The sequence below is a fragment of the Tachysurus fulvidraco genome, chromosome 24 (genome assembly GCF_022655615.1).
Source record: "Tachysurus fulvidraco isolate hzauxx_2018 chromosome 24, HZAU_PFXX_2.0, whole genome shotgun sequence".
NCBI classification, from domain to species: domain Eukaryota; kingdom Metazoa; phylum Chordata; class Actinopteri; order Siluriformes; family Bagridae; genus Tachysurus; species Tachysurus fulvidraco.
The window spans coordinates 85,409-109,916 of record NC_062541.1 but is presented as its reverse complement, the minus strand read 5'-3'; the positions used below and the strand labels follow the sequence as shown (position 1 = coordinate 109,916).

General features: G+C 41.3%; 2 protein-coding genes across 3 annotated transcripts; one reads left to right on the top strand and one right to left on the bottom strand.

Annotated features, from left to right (window-relative positions):
- Positions 1-322: 322 nt before the first annotated feature.
- On the bottom strand, positions 323-13,662 carry fkbp10a (FKBP prolyl isomerase 10a). Its single transcript, XM_047808075.1, has 10 exons — positions 13,039-13,662; positions 8,397-8,545; positions 8,012-8,201; positions 7,789-7,934; positions 3,909-4,098; positions 2,744-2,889; positions 2,456-2,645; positions 2,129-2,271; positions 1,725-1,888; positions 323-860 (listed from the first exon to the last, which is right to left on the bottom strand). The coding sequence occupies exons 1-10, from the start codon at positions 13,230-13,232 to the stop codon at positions 681-683; spliced, it is 1,692 nt and encodes a 563-aa protein (XP_047664031.1). The 5' UTR covers positions 13,233-13,662; the 3' UTR covers positions 323-680.
- A 1,695-nt stretch (positions 13,663-15,357) lies between these two features.
- On the top strand, positions 15,358-24,200 carry p3h4 (prolyl 3-hydroxylase family member 4 (inactive)). 2 transcript variants are annotated; one of them, XM_047808076.1, is made up of 7 exons: positions 15,358-15,946; positions 19,513-19,662; positions 19,806-19,977; positions 20,186-20,314; positions 23,206-23,351; positions 23,564-23,671; positions 23,877-24,200. In XM_047808076.1, the coding sequence occupies exons 1-7, from the start codon at positions 15,515-15,517 to the stop codon at positions 24,015-24,017; spliced, it is 1,278 nt and encodes a 425-aa protein (XP_047664032.1). In that variant the 5' UTR covers positions 15,358-15,514; the 3' UTR covers positions 24,018-24,200. The 2 variants fall into 2 exon arrangements, with proteins under 2 accessions (XP_047664032.1, XP_027011386.1); XM_027155585.2 differs by having other exon boundaries at positions 15,362-15,946; positions 23,588-23,671.
- Positions 24,201-24,508: the final 308 nt, after the last annotated feature.

The window sequence follows — 24,508 nt, the reverse complement described above, 5'->3', positions numbered from 1 at the left end:
ACAGCCGAGCAGAAGGGCAAAGCAACATCCACAGCCAAGCAGAGGCACCGAGTGACGTCCGCAGCCCCCACGAACAAGAAGTGAGGCGGCATCCTCTGCGGAAAAACAGGAAGTGGAACGGCGTCCCTCACCAGAACAAATGCGGAGCAATATCACCCAAAAAACAAAAGAAAAATAAAACAAAAGCAGGGCAGAAAGAATAATGCTAAAAATGCTCCCACAATAACCCGGTGCACAAGGCTAGATGCTATCCTGCTGGGTCTTATAGTGGCCGAATCCTTCTGTCAGCGAACCGGGGTTAAAAACAGACCCAGATGCAGAATAGCTAACTAAAACTGGTTTATTAAATAAAACACACAGAACAGAAACAAAAACAAGACAAAAGGCAACAAAAGACGAGGATTCCGTGTAGCACGGCTAAATACTAATGACAATTAGACAAATAAGGGACAGGTGTGCTGAGGCGGGAAGGAATAGACAAGGGCAGGGCAGACATGTGAAAACAAAACGTAAACAAAAGCACATGGAAAGTCCGGGATAGATCCTGACAGATATTTGTACTAATACTTCTGTTGAAAAGGTAATCAGTTCCTCAGCATTTCCTGATTCACCTGTGCAGGTAATAGTGCATGGAAACACAGTCCAGAGACTTTGCTGAAGACATTGCAAGTGTTTCTTTCTCAGAGTTCATCGTGTCCTGTTGTGTTGTCTGTCTGAAGTCTCAGCTCATCTTCTGTGATTCTCCCATCATAATTCCGATCTTGGCTGGTGAACATCTGTCTGATGATGACATCCTCGTCCATTGCAGGGTGGAGACGACCTTTGTTTATTGACACCTGCAGCCTGATGAATGCTGCAAACTGGAAAGTGACTGTGTATAATTATTGTGTAAACTGCTATAATTGGATACTTATTCAGAACTTTCATTTTGAACAGCTTCATGTTTGTACAGTTTCATTAGAAATGTTATAAATACTTTTAATGTTTTGCATTTCTGTGTAAATTTGACATGAAATCTGATCTAAAAGCTGAAGACAGGAGCTTAAGCAAACTCAATTAAACAAAACTTGCCAAAGGTTGTAGTTTTTTTTATTTGTATAATATATTTGTATTTATTAATTTTGAGCAAATGTTTTAAACCTTAATGACCCTTTAATTACAGTAACTGTTGAAACCTCCTAGAGCAGCATTAACTTCACCCAAATGTTTCCAGTAACTGGTAATGAATTCTGTGAAACATTGTGGAAATTGTTTTGTAAATTTTCTTGTACAAAACACCTGTGAGAATCAAAAATCTCCTCTGGTTAAGGCATGGTGCACTTCCATAAACATGATGAAGACTGCACTTTAGATCTGAAAACAAGTTTATCTACTTGAAATATTTGAGCACCTGCTGATCTCATGTCTGTTTGCCATATGATTAAAAGACCTGACTTTATTTATAGGTACCTCTTTAAAATAACTCATAACTTTTGATATTTACATGCCTTTACTGACAATGATATTAAATGTTAAATAATTTTTAAAAACTATAACATATAATTTGTTTGAGTTCTATTTATCACATTTCAGGTCAAATTGATGCAGAAATACAGCAAATTTTAAAAGGATATTAACAACAATTAATAATTAATAATTAATAAATGTTGGGTTTCAATAAAACTAATAAAAAACAAAACAAAACAAAAAAACAATAAACATAGAAACACACTAAAATTCTACACCTCCTCAAGTGGAACTTCTCCATCCTGGTTGAGGTCCATGAAATTAAAAAGGGGATCAGGAGTCTCCTCTAGCCAGATGAACAGGAAGCCCTTAGGAACACCTTTTTGCAAATCCATCAACTCCAATTCAAAAATTAGCACTGCATCTGCTGGAACTAGAGAACCTGTAAGACACAAAAAACAAAATTGTGCTAGCACACAAATGTTAACACTCACTCACCACTCACTTGCTCGTTAGGGATAATTAATTTAATTTAAACTTTATAAATTACATTCTATATTACAAATTATAAAAATAGTTCTGGTAATTAAAGGGGAGATTAAAGTAGGGATTTCATCATGATTGTAGCATTGTTTCAGTGTTTACTGATGATGTTTGTCTTTGTAGTGATAAATAATTTAACCTTCATTTTGTCCATGTCCATAGTGGGGGGGCACGATCACTTCCCTCTTCTCCCCTACACACATGCCTGTTAACCCTTGATCCAGCCCCTCGATGACATCTCCTTGAGCCAGTGTCGCCTGTGCAGGTCTGCCCAAGTCAATACTGTTGAGAGCATTAACACTGTTATAAAATATTTAATGCTGCATTTAGCATCATGTCTCAAGTCATCAACACATAACAAATCGGAATGGCACTGTGTGAGGAATAAAAGTGTAAGCACTGTGTGTGTGTGCGTGTATAAGATCTGAATGGAGTGGGGTCTGTTGGGGTGTTTATATACACTTACGATGAGTAAAGCCGGGTTCTGTCCAGCAACGAGCAGTTGTAATGGTAAGTGACGAGGTCATTAGCAGCACTTGTGTTGATACACTGCAGGGGTTTGTGGGTAATCTGAATGTCCACTGAGTCTTTTGGATTGTGGAAGTCAACAATGTGGAGGTCAAAGATCAACACTGCAGACCCAGGGATAAGGTCACCTAAGAACAAAGCATGTACACACACATACACATAAAGAAGAATACCGGTATGTGTGCGTGCATGCATGTTTGTGTGTGTGTTTGTGTCTGTGTCTCACCTGTCCCATTCTCTCCGTAGGCAAGGTGTGGTGGAACAATGATGTGTCGCTTCTCTCCCACACACACACCTTGCAAGGCTTTATCTACTCCAGCGATCACGTGGCCCAAACCCACAAATGTATTGTATGTACTTTTGCGCTGGTAGCTGTGTATGTGTGTTGAGGGGGTGGGAAGTGGAATGACAAGAAGTACAATAATATACATCCAAAAACATTGATAATATAACACACATCCTACTGAATAGCTCATTATGTTTTAGACCTGCTACATATCTCCACTTCACTACACAAAAAAAAACTGAGATGCACTAAATGTTAAAATACACTAAATCCATGCACCACACCATGCTGAACCTCCACTTCATACTCCACTTCAACTCTGCAATGCACTTAAACACAAACCACTCTAAACCCTACACCACACTCCAATGCCCTACAATGCACTAAATCCTTAATTGCACTTAAAACAAACAATCTTGAACCCTACAGTTCACTAAATCACATACACTGCACCAAACTTTATCATTGCTCTGAACCCCACAATGCACAATGTTCAGTGGTTAAGAGTAGTTCAAATCCCACAACCATCAAGATGCCACTGTTGGGCTTTTTAAGGCCCTTAACCCTCACCTACTCAGTTAATACATCAATCTTTATTATATTAGTAATATGTACCATTAGTGTAAATATGATACTCCCCCATACTAACCGCCATCCTGCAGTGCACCCATGTGAACATATTTTGACATGACAATATATCAATATTGATGTACCCTGCAAGTTGTGGAACGCTAGAAGGGGAGCACTGATTATCCTTTTCTAAATCATTTGATCAAACTTTTGTGACAAAGACCAGACTTTGAAGACCCAAGTTTGTCTACCTGAAACATGGGAGAACCTGCTACACTCATTACTGTTTGTCATCCCATTGATTAAATGACCTGACTTTAAAAACCCTTTCTCTGACAAAGACATTAAAATGTGAGAACATTTTACTCATTAAATAAATATAAAAATTTGTTCAACTGAGTTCTATTTATCTAGCTCTAGGACTAAGATCTGATCACATTTCAGGTCGAGCTGATGAAGAAATACAGAAAAAGCTTTAAAAACTTTCTAGAAGTCCTGCATGTTCTCAAACAAATGATGTGGCCCAAATACTCACCTGGAGTCAAACAGTGTTCCATCTTGGAAAGTTCCATTGTAGTGATAACGTATGAAGTCTCCTTTCTGTGATTTTCTTCTGCAGGGCTGAGGAACATGGAGAACCTCCATCTGAACATCATCCTTAACGTTAAACACATCAATAAGTAGAACATCAAACACCACCGTCGCATGAGCTGGCACCTTCCCACCTAAACACCAAACACACAAACGCCTATTATTAGTTTCCACTACCATATAAACCAGCACCACATCTAAAGACGCATTAAGCCTCAAGGCCTGAGTGCAAAAACCACCATCTAAACCCGAATGCCAGAATATGCAGACCTGCCAACCTTGGAAAAAATTTTGTGTAGCAACTTACAGTTCAGGCAGATTTGCTGGTCAGTGTTAAGTTCACATGCTCACTCATCACAACTTTTTACTTAGCACATAGTTCTCACTCACCACCATATCTAGTTATTCAACATGCAAGTAGACCATGAAGAACTCTTTTATTGAAAAGGCAACATAAAAACAAAAACATGTCTCTTAAACATTACTTAAATACATGGGACATTATAAATAACAAAAATCAACAAATAGCATACTGTATAAAAATACTGTATAAATAACAGAAAAAACAAAGGGCTTTCAAAAGGTCTTTTAAACTTTATAATTAACTGAAAACTGCTGTGTCCTTCGAACACATATCAGACAACAAAATAAATAAAATCTCAAAACGTGTGATATTTTCACACTAACAATAACAATACTTGGCTGCTACTAAAATAAAGAGTATAACATTATGTGCATGATCATTTGTGTATAATATCTGCATACCATTTTAACAACTCTTTATGTATTGCCATAAATTAGATCTAATGAACTAAACAGTAACTTCATATCTGACATCACATACATGTGTTAATTTTCTCAGCAATAATGCAAGACTCTAGACTTCACTATGGTTTTGACTGGCTGATTATATAATAATACCTTCCTCATCATTTCTACTTTCTGCTTCTATTTCCCTGCTTTTCACAAAAAGTTTGTCTTTTCCGTTAAAGAACGACGGCAATGCGTTTACAGGCATGACTTATGTTTCGTATATATAATAACGGCAAATAAAGTAAAACTTGATCTGTGCGTAAAAACCTAAATTTGAGGCACAACACCGGACACTTGGGCACATGCCCCAGTAAAGGAGTCTAACGACACCTGTGGTTTGGCAGGCTTATTAAAATGTATGAAATTCACAATTCTGGCCATTTACCTTTGAAACGTTAAGTCCTCACTTGTAAAAAACAGTCAATGTAAGAAGAATTGAAGACGGACAGAGACAGATGAAAACCACATTCGTTTTGATGGCTCTCCGCTTGTAGCGTTGAAGAGTTTTAAACTTGCGCTATGATTGGGCCAATTATTATTTTCCCAGGTTGCTGCCCAATGCGGTTACACCCATAGGCACATTGCCTGGTGCGCAATTGCACAGACAGTTGAACTCAAAGGCATCAATTTTTTACAATGCGTATTTTGATGTGACAAATCGTAGCAGCGTACTTTGATGTCTAAATGCGTATCTGCTACACAAAATGCGTAAAGGTTGGCAGGTCTGAAATATGTGCTACAACAATCCAACAGTTTAGTGAAGTCAGACAGACAAACACATATCTAAAGCACTATTAACAATTAATGCAAAGTTTATAGATGCCACAAAGCAGTCAGACAGTTTGCACAGTATCAGAAACCAACACTGTGTACAGTATAACATTGTGTATTATTTTATTATGTATGGCAGACTGCAAAAGATTCCAGTCAATCTGGTTTGTATACATGCTCAAATCCGGAAGGATGAAACATTGCTTTCAGATACTTTCAGTAGACACTTCAACACAAAAAACTTGATAAATCATCAACATTACTAATGTTATCCAATTCCAACAAAATCTTTCCGATACTTGAATTTAGCCCTAGAGAGCAAATTTTCCCATATATTTTTTCTTTCTTTTCTCATGTGCATCATAGATACTGATAAATAAAGAATAGATTAACACATTTAGTTGCCACTAAGTACCATAAAATAGTTATTTCAGACTACTGCCTTAGACACAAGGCTAACCTGTGATAAGGCTCCCATTAGACAATGGTGATTTAGATGCAATTTAAAGACATTTTTCCTTTCATCACCTCATAGGCTTTACATTCCTTTTTCAAACTAATGACACCCCTAAAGGTTAGAAGTGATATTATGAGAAACACATTCAAATCCTACTCTAAAGATGAGTTATATCTTATTTCCTTTATGAAATTCTAGGGGTTAGGGCAATAGGGCCAGTGTCCCTGAAACACTGATCTTTGCCCCTGAACTCAGAGCAGTATTAAATTAACGATCTAAGTGCTGAGCATTTTCTCTCAGCTTTTTTGCCTCCAAAACAAAAACTATAATGAGACAAAGCTTGACGATCCAGATGCTGAGAAAAAGCAGCAGAAAAGGAAGAGAATCTGCAGAAATTGGAGGGAATGACAGAAGATTTGTTAGTTGAACGTTATAAAGATGAGGGTACAGAACAGGAAAGGGAGTCAGAAGCACTCATGTATGAGGCTGAAGTGGACACACAGCGTGTGAAAGACAGACAGTGTTTACATCCACAATACTGGAACATCAGGCTTGTTAAGCACTGTAAATACAGTTCATATGGATACATAATGAACATAACAAACAAAATATTTGTCTCTTTTATACTGGGTCGAATGTGCCCCATGACAAAACACCAGGACCCAGCCTGCCCCAATTTATGAGCAATCAAATGATGCTGGTTTCTAGATGGTATATTGGTGGTACTGGGATTAAAACACACAGCATTCTGATCAGTAGCTCAGGATGGGAATAGGATGGGAATTTTTTTCTTTGCTTTAAGTAAATCCTCTTTCAGGACCATTCCAAACTGCCCTTTCCATCAAGGCCCTAGTAATCTGTCTTCATAGTGAGGAAAATTTTGAAAGCAACACCCAATTTTTTTTAACCAACAAACTCAAAAAATAAATATCCAGAAAGTCTAAAGAAGTGTCTTTTTCTTTTCAAAATAAGAACAGACACACACAGACACACACAGACACACTATATACACATATATACACATATATAAATATATATATATTTACCCAATATCCTCAATATTAAATATTACAATATCATCATAATATATGGGATGCTGACGTCACTTCCTGTGTTTGAACTGTTTGCCGCTGGTTTTATGACTGTCTCGGTGTTAAAATATACTGTTTTTTATGTTCTTTTTTTTTTTATCCTAAAAATCTTATAAAACAATTTGATCCCTTTTTATTTTATTTTGGTTATTATTTTATGCTGTTGTTTTCATTTATTAAATTTTGTACTTTTCTATATTACTTTTAGTTAATTTTATTATTCTTTTCAGGAGAAACTTAATTTGTTTCCTGTCATCAAACAGCTAGCGGAGGAAACACTCTTTGGATCTCTTTAATATTCTGATCTGATTCAAGTCAAAGTTACGTGATCACGGAGTATGGCAAACTTTCAGCTTGTCCAGTGTGTGAGCTGCAGAATGTTTAGTAATTCTTCCTCCGTCATTAACGTTAATGTTACTTGTGATAAGTGTTTGTTAGTTAGCTCTCCGACAGAGAAGATTTCAGCTTTAGAGTTGCACATTCAGACAATAGAGAGGATTAGCAATAATAGTGTAGTTTCAGTAGGGGAAATTAATACTATTTTTATTACCTTTTACCTTTTCTCAAAAGTGCTGTCGGTGTTCAACCAAAGGATTTCTTTTGGCACAATATTTTTTGAAGAAGACTCCTTTACTGGACTCACACTACCCAAACTTACATCAAGGTGTGACAGTGAGTGTGTATGTATATACCGTATCCTTTCTCCCCATAGGCTAAAAATGGTGGGATGATGATGGAGCGTTTCTCTCCCACACACATTCCCATCAGCCCCTGCACCATGCCGCTGATCAGGTGGTCCTCATCCACGTATGTGTCATATGTGACATTTTGTCCATGACTGTGAGAGAGTATTAACAAATGCAGCAGCTCCTTATTAGTTTATAAAAATGTCTCTTAGTAATGTCAAATTCGTACCTGGATTTGAAGTTTGTGCCATTAATCAGAGAGCCGTTATACAGATATCGCACAAAATCACCATGCTGCACTGAACGGCGACAGGACAATGGCTTAAAGAGAAGACGAGTGTCCACACCATCATCCTTGTTCCACACATCCAACAAGAAGACATCAAACACCAGAGTTGCATCTGAGGGAATCATTGTACCTGAGGGAGTGAGACAGAGAGATAGACAATGTGACAATGTAAGAATAATAACTCTTACAGTACAGTGTAAGACACAGATAGGTGTTGCTGTGATATTATTTCCCCCAAAATCTATCACATGGAAAAAATGCAGTCTACCTAAACTACATCCCTCACACTGAGACACAATCAATGAGTTTGGATGTTTAAAATTACCTGCTCCTGAGATGCCATATCCAAGATGAGGGGGAATTGTGATCTTCCTTCTCTCATTCACACACATCCCCACTACTCCTCTGTCCAAGCCTGGGATCACCTTACTGTCCAAACCCACTGGTACAACCAATGGCATGCCCTTATGCTCACTTAGAAACAGAGAGAAAGTAATAAAGAATGAAGAAAGAGACAAATTGGAACACCCAATAATTAATTCACACATTAATTCATTTTCTTTCTTTTCCCAGTCTGTGCTGAGATGGTAGCACGCTGAAAAGTTCAGTCCAGACTTCTCTACTCCTCAAAAGATTCCTGTTTGAGCCCCAAATGTCCGAAATATAATCTCTCAAGCAGTTTCTTACATTTTAGACATGCGTGCACACACACACACACACACACGCACACACACACACACACACACACACACACACACACACACACACACACACACACACACACACACACACCATTTTCATTCAGATAGCATTGCACATTATACAGAACAAAACACATACACACAGATTGTTTGGTATTACTTGTTTGGTCTGCCACTCTGTTGCTAGTCATACTATATATAGTTATTATATATAGTTTGGATTTCTCATTGTTCATTTACATGAGTAGTATAAATAAACAATACTTTATACCATCTCAGCAATTAGTGCCATCATTCCTTATTGCTGTTTTTTAACGACAAGCCTTACCAGTAGCTTTAACAGCTCTGGTCAAATTTCACCTACTATAAGTGGCCTTGCCATTACAAAGGTGTCAAGCTAATTAGCTCTGCCCCACTTCACCTGACTAAACAGTGCATACAGACTCAACTCAATATTATACAGATACTATCATAAAATTGATCACTGACTGGTTGCCTAAGGTGTTCTGGTACCAACTACTGCATGTTGCGACATATAAGCAATACTGTCTACGTTCAGGATCTAGCTGTTTCTTTTGACAAAGCTTTCATTGATAGGGATTTTAATAATCTAGAAGATCCTCTGAGACCAGCAGTTGTGTCCATCCAAGATTCAGTAGGAGTTAATCATTTGCATTTACATTTACAGCATGTGGCAGAGTGACGTACATAAGTGCTTACATCTCTAGCATTGAATACATGCTGGTTCACTAGGTTGCATATTTAAGATACCATGAGTTTAAAACATTTGTTCAAAGTTACAATGAAAATGTGTCAAAGTTTGTTTGTTTTTTTGTTTGTTGTTTAATGCTAAAGACAGGGAAAGATGTGCTAGTCGAAGTGTTTCCTGAATAAGTAGGTCTTCAACCACCGCTTGAAAATATCCAGTGACTCAGCTGTCCGGACCTCTAGGGGAAGTTCATTCCACCACCTTGGTGCCAGAACAGAGAAGAGTCTTGTAGTAAACTTGCCTCTTACCCTGAGAGATGGTGGAACCAGTCGAGCAGTACTTGACGGAATCAGAATGTAATAGTATCCACTCATAATGGTAATCACACTAATCTACTACTATATATAGTTATTATATATACTATATTATATATATAGTCAATTTTGTGATAGTATCTGTATAATATTGAGTTGAAGCTGTATGCACTGTTTAGTCAGGTGAAGTGGGGCAGAGCTAATTAGCTAGACACCTTTGTAATGGCAAGGCCAATTAGGTGTAAATTTTACCAGAGCTGGTTTTGGCTTATCTGAAGGACATCACTGGACCCTTACTAAACCCTATGCAGTTTTCCAACAGAGCAAACAGGTCTGTGAATGATGCGGTTAATATGGGACTGCATTATGTTCTGCAGCATCTGGACAGACCAGGGACTTATGTGAGGATCCTGTTTGTGGACTTCAGCTCTGCCTTTAACACCATCACCCCATCACTCCAGCCCAAATTAACCCAGCTCTCCGTGCCCTCCTCTGTCTGTCAGTGGATCACCAGCTTTCTGACAGACAGGCAGCAGCTAGTGCGACTGGGGAAACTCAAATCTAGCACCTGCACCATCAGCACTGGTGCTCCTCAGGGCTGTGTCCTCTCCCCACTGCTCTTCTCCCTGTACACGAATGACTGCACCTCTAATGACCCCTCTGTCAAGGTCCTGAAGTTTGCATTGACTCCATTGTGAAAAAGGCTGAGCAGAGGTTGTACTTCCATCGCCAGCTGAGGAAGTTCAACTTGCCACAGGATCTGCTGAAACAGTTCTACACTGCCATCATTGAATCTATCCTCTGCACTTCAGTGACTGTTTGGTTCAGCTCAGATACCCAGTCTAACCTCAGGAAACTACAGAGGGTAGTCTGTAATGCTGAACGAATCATTGGCACAACTCTCCCCACTCTCCAAGATCTGTACTTCTCCAGAGTGAGCAAAAGGTCAAAGACAATCACACTGGACCCCTCACATCCAGCACACTCACTCACTCTGGACCCCTCACATCCAGCACATTCCCTCACTCAGTACCCCTCACATGCAGCACACTCACTCACTCAGTACCCCTCACATCCAGCACACTCACTCACTCTGGACCCCTCACTTCCAGCACACTCACTCACTCAGGACCCCTCACATCCAGCACACTCCCTCACTCAGGACCCCTCACATCCAGCACATTCCCTCACTCAGTACCCCTCACATGCAGCACACTCACTCACTCAGTACCCCTCACATCCAGCACACTCACTCAGGACCCCTCACATCCAGCACACTCACTCTGGACCCCTCACATCCAGCACAGTCACTCTGGACCCCTCACATCCAGCACAGTCACTCTGGACCCCTCACATCCAGCACATTCAATCTGGACCCCTCACATCCAGCACACTCACTCTGGACCCCTCACATCCAGCACAATCACTCTGGACCCCTCACATCCAGCACACTCACTCACTCAGGACCCCTCACATCTAGCACACTCCCTCACTCAGGACCCCTCAATGTCATTCTGTTACACTGTGGAGCTTCTGTACTAAGACAAATTCCTTGTATGTGAAAACATACCTGGCAATAAAGATCTTTCTGATTCTGACATTCTGAATAAATACAGAATATATAGTCACATTTCCACTGCCTGAGGCTGAGACCATTACCCCTCTCATTTAAAATGTGTTAATCATAATATATACTCCATTCCACAATATCATGTCAAACATACATTCACATTAGCAACATTTATAAATAAAATCACTATGATTGATTCACTGTCTGGCCCTATAGAATTTGATCAGGTGACTATGTTTCCAGTCAACATTTCAATACACTCTAGATAATGTAGCTACAATTAAAAAATTTTAGAGTAAAAAAACTAGCATATTGGAATAACCATCAAACCATGCCTTTAACATCATTCATTCATTCCTTTTATACCGCTTTTCTGAACTTCTCGGGTCACAGGGAGCCTGTGCTTAGGCTTCATCAGTGCAGCACCCAGTGCTCACACACTAACACACTACGGACAATTTTCCAATTTTCCATGCATGTCTTTGGACCGGGGAGGAAACCGGAGTACCTGGAGGAAGCCCCCGAGGCACTGGGAGAACATGCAAACTCCACAAACACAAAGCGGAGGCGGGAATCGAACCCCCAACCCTGGAGGTGTGAGGCGAACATGCTAACAGCTAAGCCACCATGCCCCCCTCGGCCTCAAATTAATTACCAGTATATTAAACAGTGTGAAAGGAAGGCTTCATAACAAAAAATAATCTTAGATTTTTATTTAATACTAGGAATAAAATAAACTAGGAATAAAATAAACCACAGAAATATACACACCAACAATATATAGCAGCAAAGACATAAATTTTTCCAATTGAGACTATTAATATAAATTTGCTTCTCTCCTTATGCAATTGTTGGTGCATTTATTTATAAACAAGGTATTACTTTCGCTGTTATGTTCTGGTGCTTACTAACTTCCTCCTGCCTTACTCTGACAGTCAGAAGTAAGCTTCCTGATTACAGAGTAACTCTGGATGGTCTTTCTGTTACATCATGTGCAGCAGTAAAAGACCTCGGTGTGGTTAATGACGGTCTCTCATTTGAAGCTCACATAAATAATACCACAATGTTAGCCTTCTTTCATCTCACAAATATTGATAAGATTAGAAATATGATGTCATGACATGATGCAGAAACACTAGGTCATGTATTTGTTACCTCTAGGTTGGATTACTGTAATACTTTACTGTCTGGATGTTCCAGTAGGAGCAGAAACAAGCTCTAGTTAGTCCAGAACACAGCAGCTAGAGTCCTAACTAGAACCAGAAGATATGAACACATCACCTCTATCTTATCCTCACTACATTGGCTTACAGTCAAGTTTCACATTGATAATTAAATACTAATATTAAACTATAAAGCACTGAATGGTCTCACACCACAGAACCTGAGAGATCTTTTGTTTTGTTTTTTTATGAAATATCACACCTACTCCAATCAAAAGGTGCAAGGTATTTGTTGGAACTTCGAGTACCAAAGTCTTTTTCTTACAGAGCACCACAGTAATGGAACAGTCTTCCAATGAATGTTCAGAACACATTTGTAAATATAACATTTATATCCTGAATTTATATATTTCTCTAAAACCAGTAACTTAGTGACAACATCTATCGTATAAAAGCTAAACAAATTAAACTGAAATTTACTCTAAGACAGTATTAATAAATTCCACTCACCTGGAATCGAAAATCCTTCCATCCGGAAACGATCCGTTGTAATGATATCGCACATAATCACCGACCTGAACCTCTCTGCCACACCGGATCGGTAACGAATATCGATCAATAAGCAGATCCTCACTGGGACCAGCGTTACATACCGCGCATGCGAAGTACGTACATAACACACTCAGTGCCACATTTACAGCCATCTCTCTCTCTCTCTCTCTCTCTCTCTCTCTCTCTCTCACACACACACACACACACACACACACACACACACACACACACACACACACACACACACACACACACAAGGTTTCCTAAAAATAAACTGAATCTGTCACTGATTTCGCAATTATAAGAAAAACAAACTCTGTAAACTTCACTTTCTATTGTAAACGTGTTACAGCTCCGTTCTTGGAGAGAGAGAGAGAGAGAGAGAGAGAGAGAGAGAGAGAGAGAGAGAGAGAGAGAGAGAGAGATGTATCTCCAATCGGCAGTTATTCAGCAGCAATGACACCTTTTGTCAGTAGAACAGCACATCTGCACGACGAACCAAACTGAACTGAATTAATGGCAAGAGATAATCACAGCTGTAACACAGTTGGAAAACTACCCCAGGTCCTAAACGCTCTCTCTCTCTCTCTCTCTCTCTCTCTCTAACTTTAGTTATGCAGGATAGAGTGAGTGAAAATTATCTGCAAATGTGTTTGGGTCTACTTGAAACTATTACATGTAGATTTATCAAGAGGATGATTAGCAAGCAGCTCCCTCAGACCTTCTAGCACTGCTCGACTGGTCCCGATATCTCTTGGGGTACAAGGCAGGGACTTTTCTACATCAAGACTTTTCTCTGTTCTGGCACTGAGGTGGTGGAATGAATTTACCATAAATTTCAGAACAGCCAAGTCACTGACTTTAAAGGACAGTCAAATACTTTGTGAAATATTTCAACTAGCACTATACCATCGATTAATTTTTTACAGAGTTTTAGACTGATGGTATTCTTAGTCCCTGACCTAGTGAACCAGTATTCTTGTCATAAATGCCATATATGTAAACTAGATTTGTAAAGTTCATTGTGACAAACTTTTATGTTAGCTTATTGGAGCAAGTATTCACAAAGGCCAGTATGCTTGCGTGCCAAAACTTTTGGAGGCAAGTGGATACAAGCATGTGATGTCACCCGAATACCCATGATTCACCCATGATTCACGCGAATACCCATACCATGTTTTGATATATCACACGTCCATTTTGTGGTAATTTTTATTTTGGAGGCGGGGCTGCACATGACATCATCTGTGAAGAAGTTCCCTTCATTGTTCTGTGTTTTGATATGTCACATGTCAATGTTGTGGAAAGTTTTGATTTTGCATATTTTGGAGGCATTATAATAAAAGTCTATGGGGGGAAAAAGCCATTTTGAGGCCGGGTACCATGAGTACTGGTACTCAGATAGCTTAGAAAAGAGCAACAAACTTCAGACCAGGGTCTATGACATGTCCGATTTTGGTGCATGTGGCTTGAAAGCCCTAGGAGGAGCAGCAATTAATATACTTTTGTCTTAAGAATAAGCAAAACAGAATGTTGGCTTCTACAATCCAACATAATTTTAAATCTTAGTGTAACCAAAAAGAACTCAGACAGATTTGTGATGCAAGAATGTGGTAGCTTTGGTTTAGGTGTTGGACTACTGAATGAAAGCTTGTGAGTTCAAATCCAAAGACCAAGTCACTGCTAGGTCCCTGAGCAAGGCCCTTAAACCTGCTCAGTTGAATAAATTAAATAAATGAAAGTTGCCCCAGATTATGTTGTAATATATAAATTCAAGCATGCAAAAAGAACAAAATCTTAAGTGATAGACTTTCACCCATTGCATTTTGTAGTGTTTTAATTTCTTTTTATTGACTGATTGCATTCGTTTTCTTCACAAATCCACTGTTCAATGCCTGACCTTGTCACTGTGTGGGTATATAATTACTAACCCTAACCCTAGTTTGTCTGCACACAGAATTGAAACTCCTCTACACGGTTTGAGTATGAGAATTGTTGTGTTGTCTTTTGGATGTTAAATTGCTGATCATATAATCATTCGGATAGAGACTAAAGCTATTTATTCCTGTTCCTTGTCCTCTAACATTCAACAGAGTTTCTGACGGGTTGCTGGATGAGGATTTTCTGTCTTCTACCTACATCACATACACATAAGACGGTGTTGCACATTTAATCACGTGACAGCAAACGCGCAAGCTGCTGATTGTGTCTCGCTCTGCCCTGCATACACAGCTGAGTTATTCAGGCTTTAGGACCCAGAGATGCCCCCGCCCTTGTACCCCAAAAACTATTAAAATTCTTTTTTCTACGTTTTCCACTCCCACGTACACACACAGGCCAAATAAAGCTACGTGCCGATAGACATGTCCACGCTTTCGCGCTGTGGATAAAACCCAGCACGAGCCGGTTCAACGAATACAAAGGCAAACTGAATATGGCTAGTGTATGTGTGTTCGTGCTTGTGCTAGTGCCTGCAGTTTCATGTCAATATGAGCACTACAGCCCGGAGAATTTCCCGCATGCCGATCTGATGCCACTGGACTCGGCGTACGGTTTCGCGCTGGAGCGTTACGGAGAGCGGGACTGGGCGGAGAGCGCGCGCTACCTGGAGCTCAGCCTGCGCCTCCACAGACTGCTGAAGGAGAGCGAGGGCCGCTGCAGCCGCGCGTGCACCCAAGACAATCTGCAAGACACCGACATGGACACGAGCCTGAGAGTCATTAAACACATCCTCACGCGCGCGGCGTGCGTGAAAAAGTGTAAAGCAGAGATGCCCGTGTTTTCTAAACAGTACCCGAAACCTGAGACTCTGGAGGCTTTTGCCACGAGGACGCCGTACCGGTATTTACAATTTGCTTATTATCAGGTAACACGCACTCCAGCAACGTAAACCAGGCGGAAGTGACGTTAAAAACGGGGGTGCTATTATTTATTCAATATTTGATTTTCAATAAGACGATACATAATTTGTGAGGGTTAAGCACACGCTAGTAAAAGTGCGCGCGCCTGTAGTCCCAGTTAGAATATTCTAAATAACATCAAATGTACACCAACTTAGCGTTAGTAAGTTTGTGCGTCTCTCCTGCTGCGTGTCCCAAATCCCATACAACACCATGCATGAGTATCATCTCAATCCTGCTGCGCACTCTGTAGGGCTGGAGGGAGTGAGGGGTGAGTTTTAATGCCACGTCCACATCTACACCACACACACACACACACACACACACACACACACACACACACACAAAACAACAACTCAGCTTTGTGCAGGAGTATCACCTCAATGTGAAGCTGACTCATTCTTTCGTGAATAGAAAGCTTCAGTTCAGTTATAGAGAGTTAAAAAGAAGTGATTGTGAGATTTGTCTCTGCTCTCTGTCTCTCTCATATGGAATTAATTGCAAATTGTATTTCAAATTGCGTTTTCTATTTGTGGATACATGAATTGCAACATAATTCAAATAAGATTTTTTGTGTTTATTATTTTTATTACATTTAGTTATGTAGAATTTGTTAAATTTACACATTGTAGAGAGAGTAAATTGAGAATGAGGGAAATTACTAAAACTTTTAAAATTAACAGTTGATATATTGACGGTCATAAAACATTTTAATTATGTTTAACACAATTTAACTACTGATTTATTAAAATCTGAGCTAACAACCAAGTCCATTTTTGATATATATGTGGACATGCAGTAATCTCTTTGGGAATGAATTGAACTTTTTGTGGCTTCATGTTTTACATTTTTTATTGCATTATATGTTCTTAAGTATCCAGCATTGTGTCACAATGTTCATAGCTGTACAGAGAAGGAGGACCAGTGTCCAAAACTCCAAAAATAAATGAACAAATGGTCTGAGAATAAAAAAAACAGTGATACTTATCACTGGTTAACAAAACTCCCATAGATGATGAGATACTGTGAGTAAAAATAAGTTCTCTAACCATCTACTCTAGTCATATATAGAGTAGTATAACTTTTGGTCAGGAAACTGAGTATGAGCATTGGTAGATTTTAAACAGTGGCGTCTCAGGGAGAAGATGAGTCGAGTATCATCAGCACCGCAATAGTGTAAGAACTGATGTGAGAACTCGCTTAACCAAGAGAACAATTATAGAGTGAGAGAGAAAAGGAGAGGACCAAGTAGAATCTAGGGTTAGCGAGCAGATGTTGATCAACTCCAAACCAATTGTTAAATGAATGTGACTTGATCCACTATACCATCGATTAACTTGAATGCCCAGAAGTTTGCTCAGCTGTAGTATGAGACCATATTAAGCCCTAACCCAAAGCTTTTTTTGTAAACTGTAGTATTTTATAATCAGTGCCAGATTTCACTGGGTGTGTTGTGGATAAGATAACTTTATACTCTAGCTTCTGGACTAACTGGAGCCTGTTTACATTAACAGCATTTTGCAGACTCCCTTATCCAGAGCGATTGCTGTAGATTATCTCATTTTTATACAACTGAGCAATTGTTTAAGGGCCTTGCTCAGGGCTCAACAGTGGCAGACTGGTGGACGTAGGAATTGAACTCACAACCTACTGAATGGTAGCCCAACACCAAAACCACTAGGCTACTCAGACAGTAAAACATCACAATTATCCAACCTAGAGGTAACAAAAGCATGAACTAGTGTTTCTGTATGATGTAATGACATCATATTTCTGATCTTAGCAATACAGTGTTTCTGGCTACAGAAGGCTACATTTATAGGCTTTTGGCACACGTTCTTATCCAGAGCAACATACAACAGTGCTGTTAAGTGTCTATCGATGAATACATTAACTCTGGTTCACTAGGTAACAGAATTAGGATACAATCAACCTAAAACTGTTCAGGGTTCTTTTTAAACATACACACAACAAACTAAGAATAAAAAGTGCTAGTTCAAGTGTTCCAGGAAGAGGTAGGTCTTCACCTGTTGTTTGAAGATACCAGTGACTGAGCTGTTTGGACATCTAAGGGAAGTTCTTTCCACCACCTCTGTGCCTATCATGTAGGTATATCTGCCTGAGCTTCAAATGAGAGACCAGTGTTAATAATCACACCGAGGTCTTTTACTGCTGCACATGATGTAATAGAAAGACCATCCAGAGTTACTCTGTAATCAGAAAGCTTATTTCTGACTGTCTGTGGTCCTGGTACAAGATCTTCTAGAGAATCTTGAATGATCTTTTATATAACATTTTAGTCATTACAACTTTCCAAATTAATTTATTGTATAAATATTATTTTATTTAATGATGGGAATGGATGTTGCTAAATTTGGTCTTCTACGCTTCTACGGTTGCTGTTGGGTGAGAATGGAAACTTGGGCCATAATTCTGCCATCTAGAGAACAAGTCAGTGCCTAACCATAATCCCAGTTTAGTGGTCCAGTTTTAATTATCTTGTTTTTTCCTAAACTTCATATGTTATTTTTGGAGTGTCTTTGCCCACGATGGCCTCAGATTCCTGTTCTTGGCTGATGGAAGAGGAAACCAATATGGTGTTGTAGTCCCTCCAACTCATGGTTTGATGTTTTGTGCATTGTGATGTTTTTTCTGTTAACTATGTTTATAAATTATTTGAATTACTATATCTCTTGTGGCAGCTTGACTGGATGATCTGTCTGATCATCATCTGATCATCGTCTGTGGTGTTTAGACCCACAAATCTGTCTCATTCATGTTTTTCGAACAAGTCTGTGTAAACTGCAAAAACCTTTACCTTCAGATTTCTTTCCCCTTACCGTCAAAGACATTCTGTTGGACTGTCCTGTACATAATGACCACAGAAGGTTATTTTATGAGGCCAATTCATTTAAAGAGCTATTTTACAAGGTTTCATCAGAAAAGGTTTTAGAGTTTCTGTCATATATTAATGTAAAAAATTTAAGTTGTCTGTATTTGTCTATATTTATTTCTCTGTGATTTTAGGTTATTTTAGTACTTATTAACCGTTCTTGCCATGAAGATAGCCTCAGTAGCTGACATGGCAGTAAAGTATAGCAACTAACTAACCTTCAAATTCCAGGAAATTTCCATTTTGGATTTCAGTTGTGTAGAAGGTGATGATTCGTTCACTGCTCTGACAAAACTGCAGCTAAAAATCACAATGTTCTGCTGCATTGTTGTATAGTTATGACTTATTCTCAGGGGCTTGTACAGGGCACGCTCGAAAATAAATAGTCTAAGAAAACATGTAATTAATGTGGTGATTTTTTTCTGTTTATGTAAGGAGTCTCCACCAATTTGATTAATTAATTAATTAATTAATTAACTAATTCTAGGTCATTTTGTTTACAAGTAAATATTACTTGCATTTTTATCTTTTTAATGGACCCCTTCTGATTTTGATTCATCTGTGTGTGTGTGTGTGTGTGTGTGTGTGTGTGTGTGTGTGTGTGTGTGTGTGTGTGTGTGTGTGTGTGTGTGTGAGAAGATGAATAATCTGGAGAAAGCTGTATCAGCAGCACACACTTATCTCCAGCGTAACCCAGGAGACCTGTTAATTTCCAAAAACATGAACTTTTATAAAAGTCTATTTGACATTGAAGAGTACTTACTGGACCAGGAGGAGAAAAAACATCAGGTAACATGCACATGTTTGTAGGCTTTAATAATATATGTAAAACAATGTGTGTGTGTGTAGTAACTGTGCTGAGCCAATGTCTGTCTCTCTACCCGTCTTTCTCCTCTTCTTGCCTGACTTTCTCCTTCCTTTCTGTATATCAGACTCTCTTTCTGAACGCAGTGCTGCTGTATAACGCAGGGGACTTCAGCAGATCTATAAGGATGATGGAGGAGGTGTGTGTGGAGTATTTGCGTGTGTATGATGAGTGTGTTTCAGCATGTGAGGGGTCATACGAGGTACAAGAGGTTAAAGACTTTTACCACACACTTGCAGGTTAGTGATGTACAAACACACACACACACACACACACACACACACACAGTGAGGGGGTATGGGCGTCGTGAAGAGCAGGTCATGTGTTCAAAGGGAGAACCTTTAATAGTTCCATGTGCCTCGTACATTTACTGAACAAAAACCATGCAGTGTTTTTGCGTCTCACTCTGTCTCTGTTTGTCTCTATTCCTCCCCGACACCTCTGCAGGGTTGTTCATTGAGGTAATGCGGTGTAAAGTGAGCTGTGAAGAGGATTTAACTCCCAATGTTGGTGGATTTTTTGTGGAAAAATTTGTTGCCACCATTTACCACTACATGCAATTTGCATATTATAAATGTAAGTAACACACACTTTCTCTCTGTAAACTAAACAAACCATTTCACACAGTAACACACACCATTACGAATTTATAGCTCCTTCCACCCCAACGAATCCAGGCTTCTCTCTCTCTCACCCACACACACTCACTCACTGACTGACTCACCCACACACACTCACTCACTGACTGACTCACCCACGCACACTCACTCACTGACTGACTCACTCGCACCGCACACTCACTCACTGACTGACTCACTCGCACCGCACACGCACTCACTGACTGACTCACTCGCACCGCACACGCACTCACTGACTGACTCACTCGCACCGCACACGCACTCACTGACTGACTCACTCGCACCGCACACGCACTCACTGACTGACTCACTCGCACCGCACACGCACTCACTGACTGACTCACTCGCACCGCACACGCACTCACTGACTGACTCACTCGCACCGCACACGCACTCACTGACTGACTCACTCGCACCGCACACGCACTCACTGACTGACTCACTCGCACCGCACACGCACTCACTGACTGACTCACTCGCACCGCACACGCACTCACTGACTGACTCACTCGCACCGCACACGCACTCACTGACTGACTCACTCGCACCGCACACGCACTCACTGACTGACTCACTCGCACCGCACACGCACTCACTGACTGACTCACTCGCACCGCACACGCACTCACTGACTGACTCACTCGCACCGCACACGCACTCACTGACTGACTCACTCGCACCGCACACGCACTCACTGACTGACTCACTCGCACCGCACACGCACTCACTGACTGACTCACTCGCACCGCACACGCACTCACTGACTGACTCACTCGCACCGCACACGCACTCACTGACTGACTCACTCGCACCGCACACGCACTCACTGACTGACTCACTCGCACCGCACACGCACTCACTGACTGACTCACTCGCACCGCACACGCACTCACTGACTGACTCACTCGCACCGCACACGCACTCACTGACTGACTCACTCGCACCGCACACGCACTCACTGACTGACTCACTCGCACCGCACACACGCACTCACTGACTGACTCACTCGCACCGCACACATGCACTCACTGACTGACTCGCACCGCACACATGCACTCACTGACTGACTCACACCCACCCGCACACATGCACTCACTGACTCACCCCCACACACACACACACACACACGCACTCACTGACTCACCCCCACACACACACACACACACACACGCACTCACTGACTCACTCGCACCGCACACGCACTCACTGACTCACTCGCACCGCACACGCACTCACTGACTCACTCGCACCTGCACACACACTCACTGACTCACTCGCACCGCACACGCACTCACTGACTCACTCGCACCGCACACGCACTCACTGACTCACTCGCACCGCACACGCACTCACTGACTCACTCGCACCGCACACGCACTCACTGACTCACTCGCACCGCACACGCACTCACTCACACCCACCCGCACACATGCACTCACTGACTCACCCCCACACACACACACACACACACGCACTCACTGACTCACCCCCACACACACACACACACTCACTGACTCACCCCCACGCACACATACTCACTGACTCACTCGCACCGCACACGCACTCACTGACTCACTCGCACCGCACACGCACTCACTGACTCACTCGCACCCGCACTCACTGACTCACTCACACCCACCCACACACATGCACTCACTGACTCACCCCCACACACACCCACCCACACACATGCACTCACTGACTCACACCCACACACACACACACTCACTGACTCACTCACACCACACACGCACTCACTTACACCACACACGTACTCACTGACTCACTCACACCTGCACACACACTCACTCACACCCCCACACACACACACACTCACTGACTCACCCCCACGCACACGCACTCACTGACTCACTCACACCACACACGCACTCACTGACTCACTCACACCACACACGCACTCACTGACTCACTCACACCACACACGCACTCACTGACTCACTCACACCACACACGCACTCACTTACACCACACACCCACTCACTGACTCACTCACACCCACCCACACACATACTCACTGACTCACTCACTCACACACACACACACGCACTCACTAACTCACACACACACACATGCACTCACTGACTCACACCTGCACACTCACTGACTCACTCACACCTGCACACACTCACACCCACCCACACACGCACTCACTGACTCACTCACACCCCCCACACACATACTCACTGACTCACCCCCACACACACACACTCACTGACTCACCCCCACACACACATACATACTCACTGACTCACTCACACACACACTCACTGACTCACTCTCACACACCCGCACATATACTCACTGACTCACTCACACCTGCACACATACTCACTGACTCACTCACTCTCACCTGCACACATACTCACTGACTCACTCACACCCACCCACACACATACTCACTGACTCACTCACACCCACCCACACACACACTCACTGACTCACACACACACACGCGCACTCACTGACTCACTCACACACACGCGCACTCACTGACTCACACACACACACACGCACTCACTGACTGACTCACACCCACACACGCACACACACTCACTCACACCTACACACACACACACACTCACTGACTCACTCACACCCACACACACATACTCACTGACTCACTCACACCCGCGCGCACACATACTCACTGACTCACTCACACACACACACCCACACACAATCTTTACAAACAGATGGATGTGGTTTGAAGTTTTTGCATTGTGAAGCATATACAGCTCAGCTTAAGCAACTTGAGAATAAAGAAACTACTGTGTGTGTGTGTGTGTGTGTGTGTGTGTGTGTTTACAGTGAATGATGTCATTAAAGCTGCTCAGTGTGCACTTAGTTACCTGCTCTTTGATCCTGATGATCAGGTGATGCAGCAAAATGTTGCATATTACAGATTTCACAAAAAGCAGTGGGGTCTGAAAGAGGAGGACTTTAAACCCCGCCCAGTGAGTTCACACACACACACACACACACACACACACACACACACAAGCATACACAGACTACCATTATTTTGCTGTTAACATTTAAATGTCATTAGCTGTCAGTCAGCTCTCTCTGAACATATATAAAAAAAAAACTAATTTTCTTCATGATGCAGAAAATGCAGCCAAATCTTGTCATAATGCTGCTAATGATCTTACATTGTCCTCTGTGGGTGTGTGTATTTTTGTGTTCACAGGAAGCTCTTCATTACTTTAATCAGACAGTAAAGAAAAAAGATTTGCTGGAATTTGCACGCAACTATTTACAGACGGATGATGAGGTAGTTTGAGTGTGGGTGGGTGTGTCTCTGTGGGTGGGTGGGTCTGTCTGTCTGTCTGTCTGTGGGTGGGTGGGTCTGTCTGTCTGGGGGTGGGTGGGTGTGTTGGGTGGGGGTGTGGCTGTCTGTGTGTGGGTGTGACTGTGTCTCCAGTGAAAAAATCAATGTTTTTTTAATTGCTGAATTTGAAGTGTGTGTGTGTGTGTAGGATGCTGTGAGTCCAGAGGAATCTCCTTCTCTTTCTTCTCCCGATGAAGAGTTTGATGGAGTTGGAGATTATGAAGAGTCGTTCCTTGCTGAGTGGTGGCAGGAACCCAGAACTAAAGGAGATACTGGAGAAGCAGAATGAAACCCCACATCAACATCAGTGGTGTGTGTATTGTGATGAACAGTGACTGCTGATGAGCGGAATTATGAAACTGTGCAAACCAGGACTGGCAGAACACCATTTGTGACGCATTATTATTAAAAAAACAGCTGCAGGTTTCTGTGATTAAAACAATAAATAAATACTTTTTATGTAAAAAATTGATTTTTCATTCTGACTTGTCTTTTTTCTCTTCTCCAAACTAGCATGCAAGACAGCACTAATTTCTCAATCAGAATCGTCCCGTCTCGTGAACTCACAATGTCACTCATTGTTTTTTGACTGTCTTGCCATCATTTGTCTTTTTTCTTTTAGGCTACGTTTTTCTTGTTAACATGCATTGACCGTTTTAAGCTCAGGAGACACAGACACACACATTGGATACTCAAAGATGCAGTGTTACTGACTCGACTCGTGTGTTTACTTCCTCCATGAGAGAGGTTTGGGGAAAACGATGAAAGAGGTTGTCATTC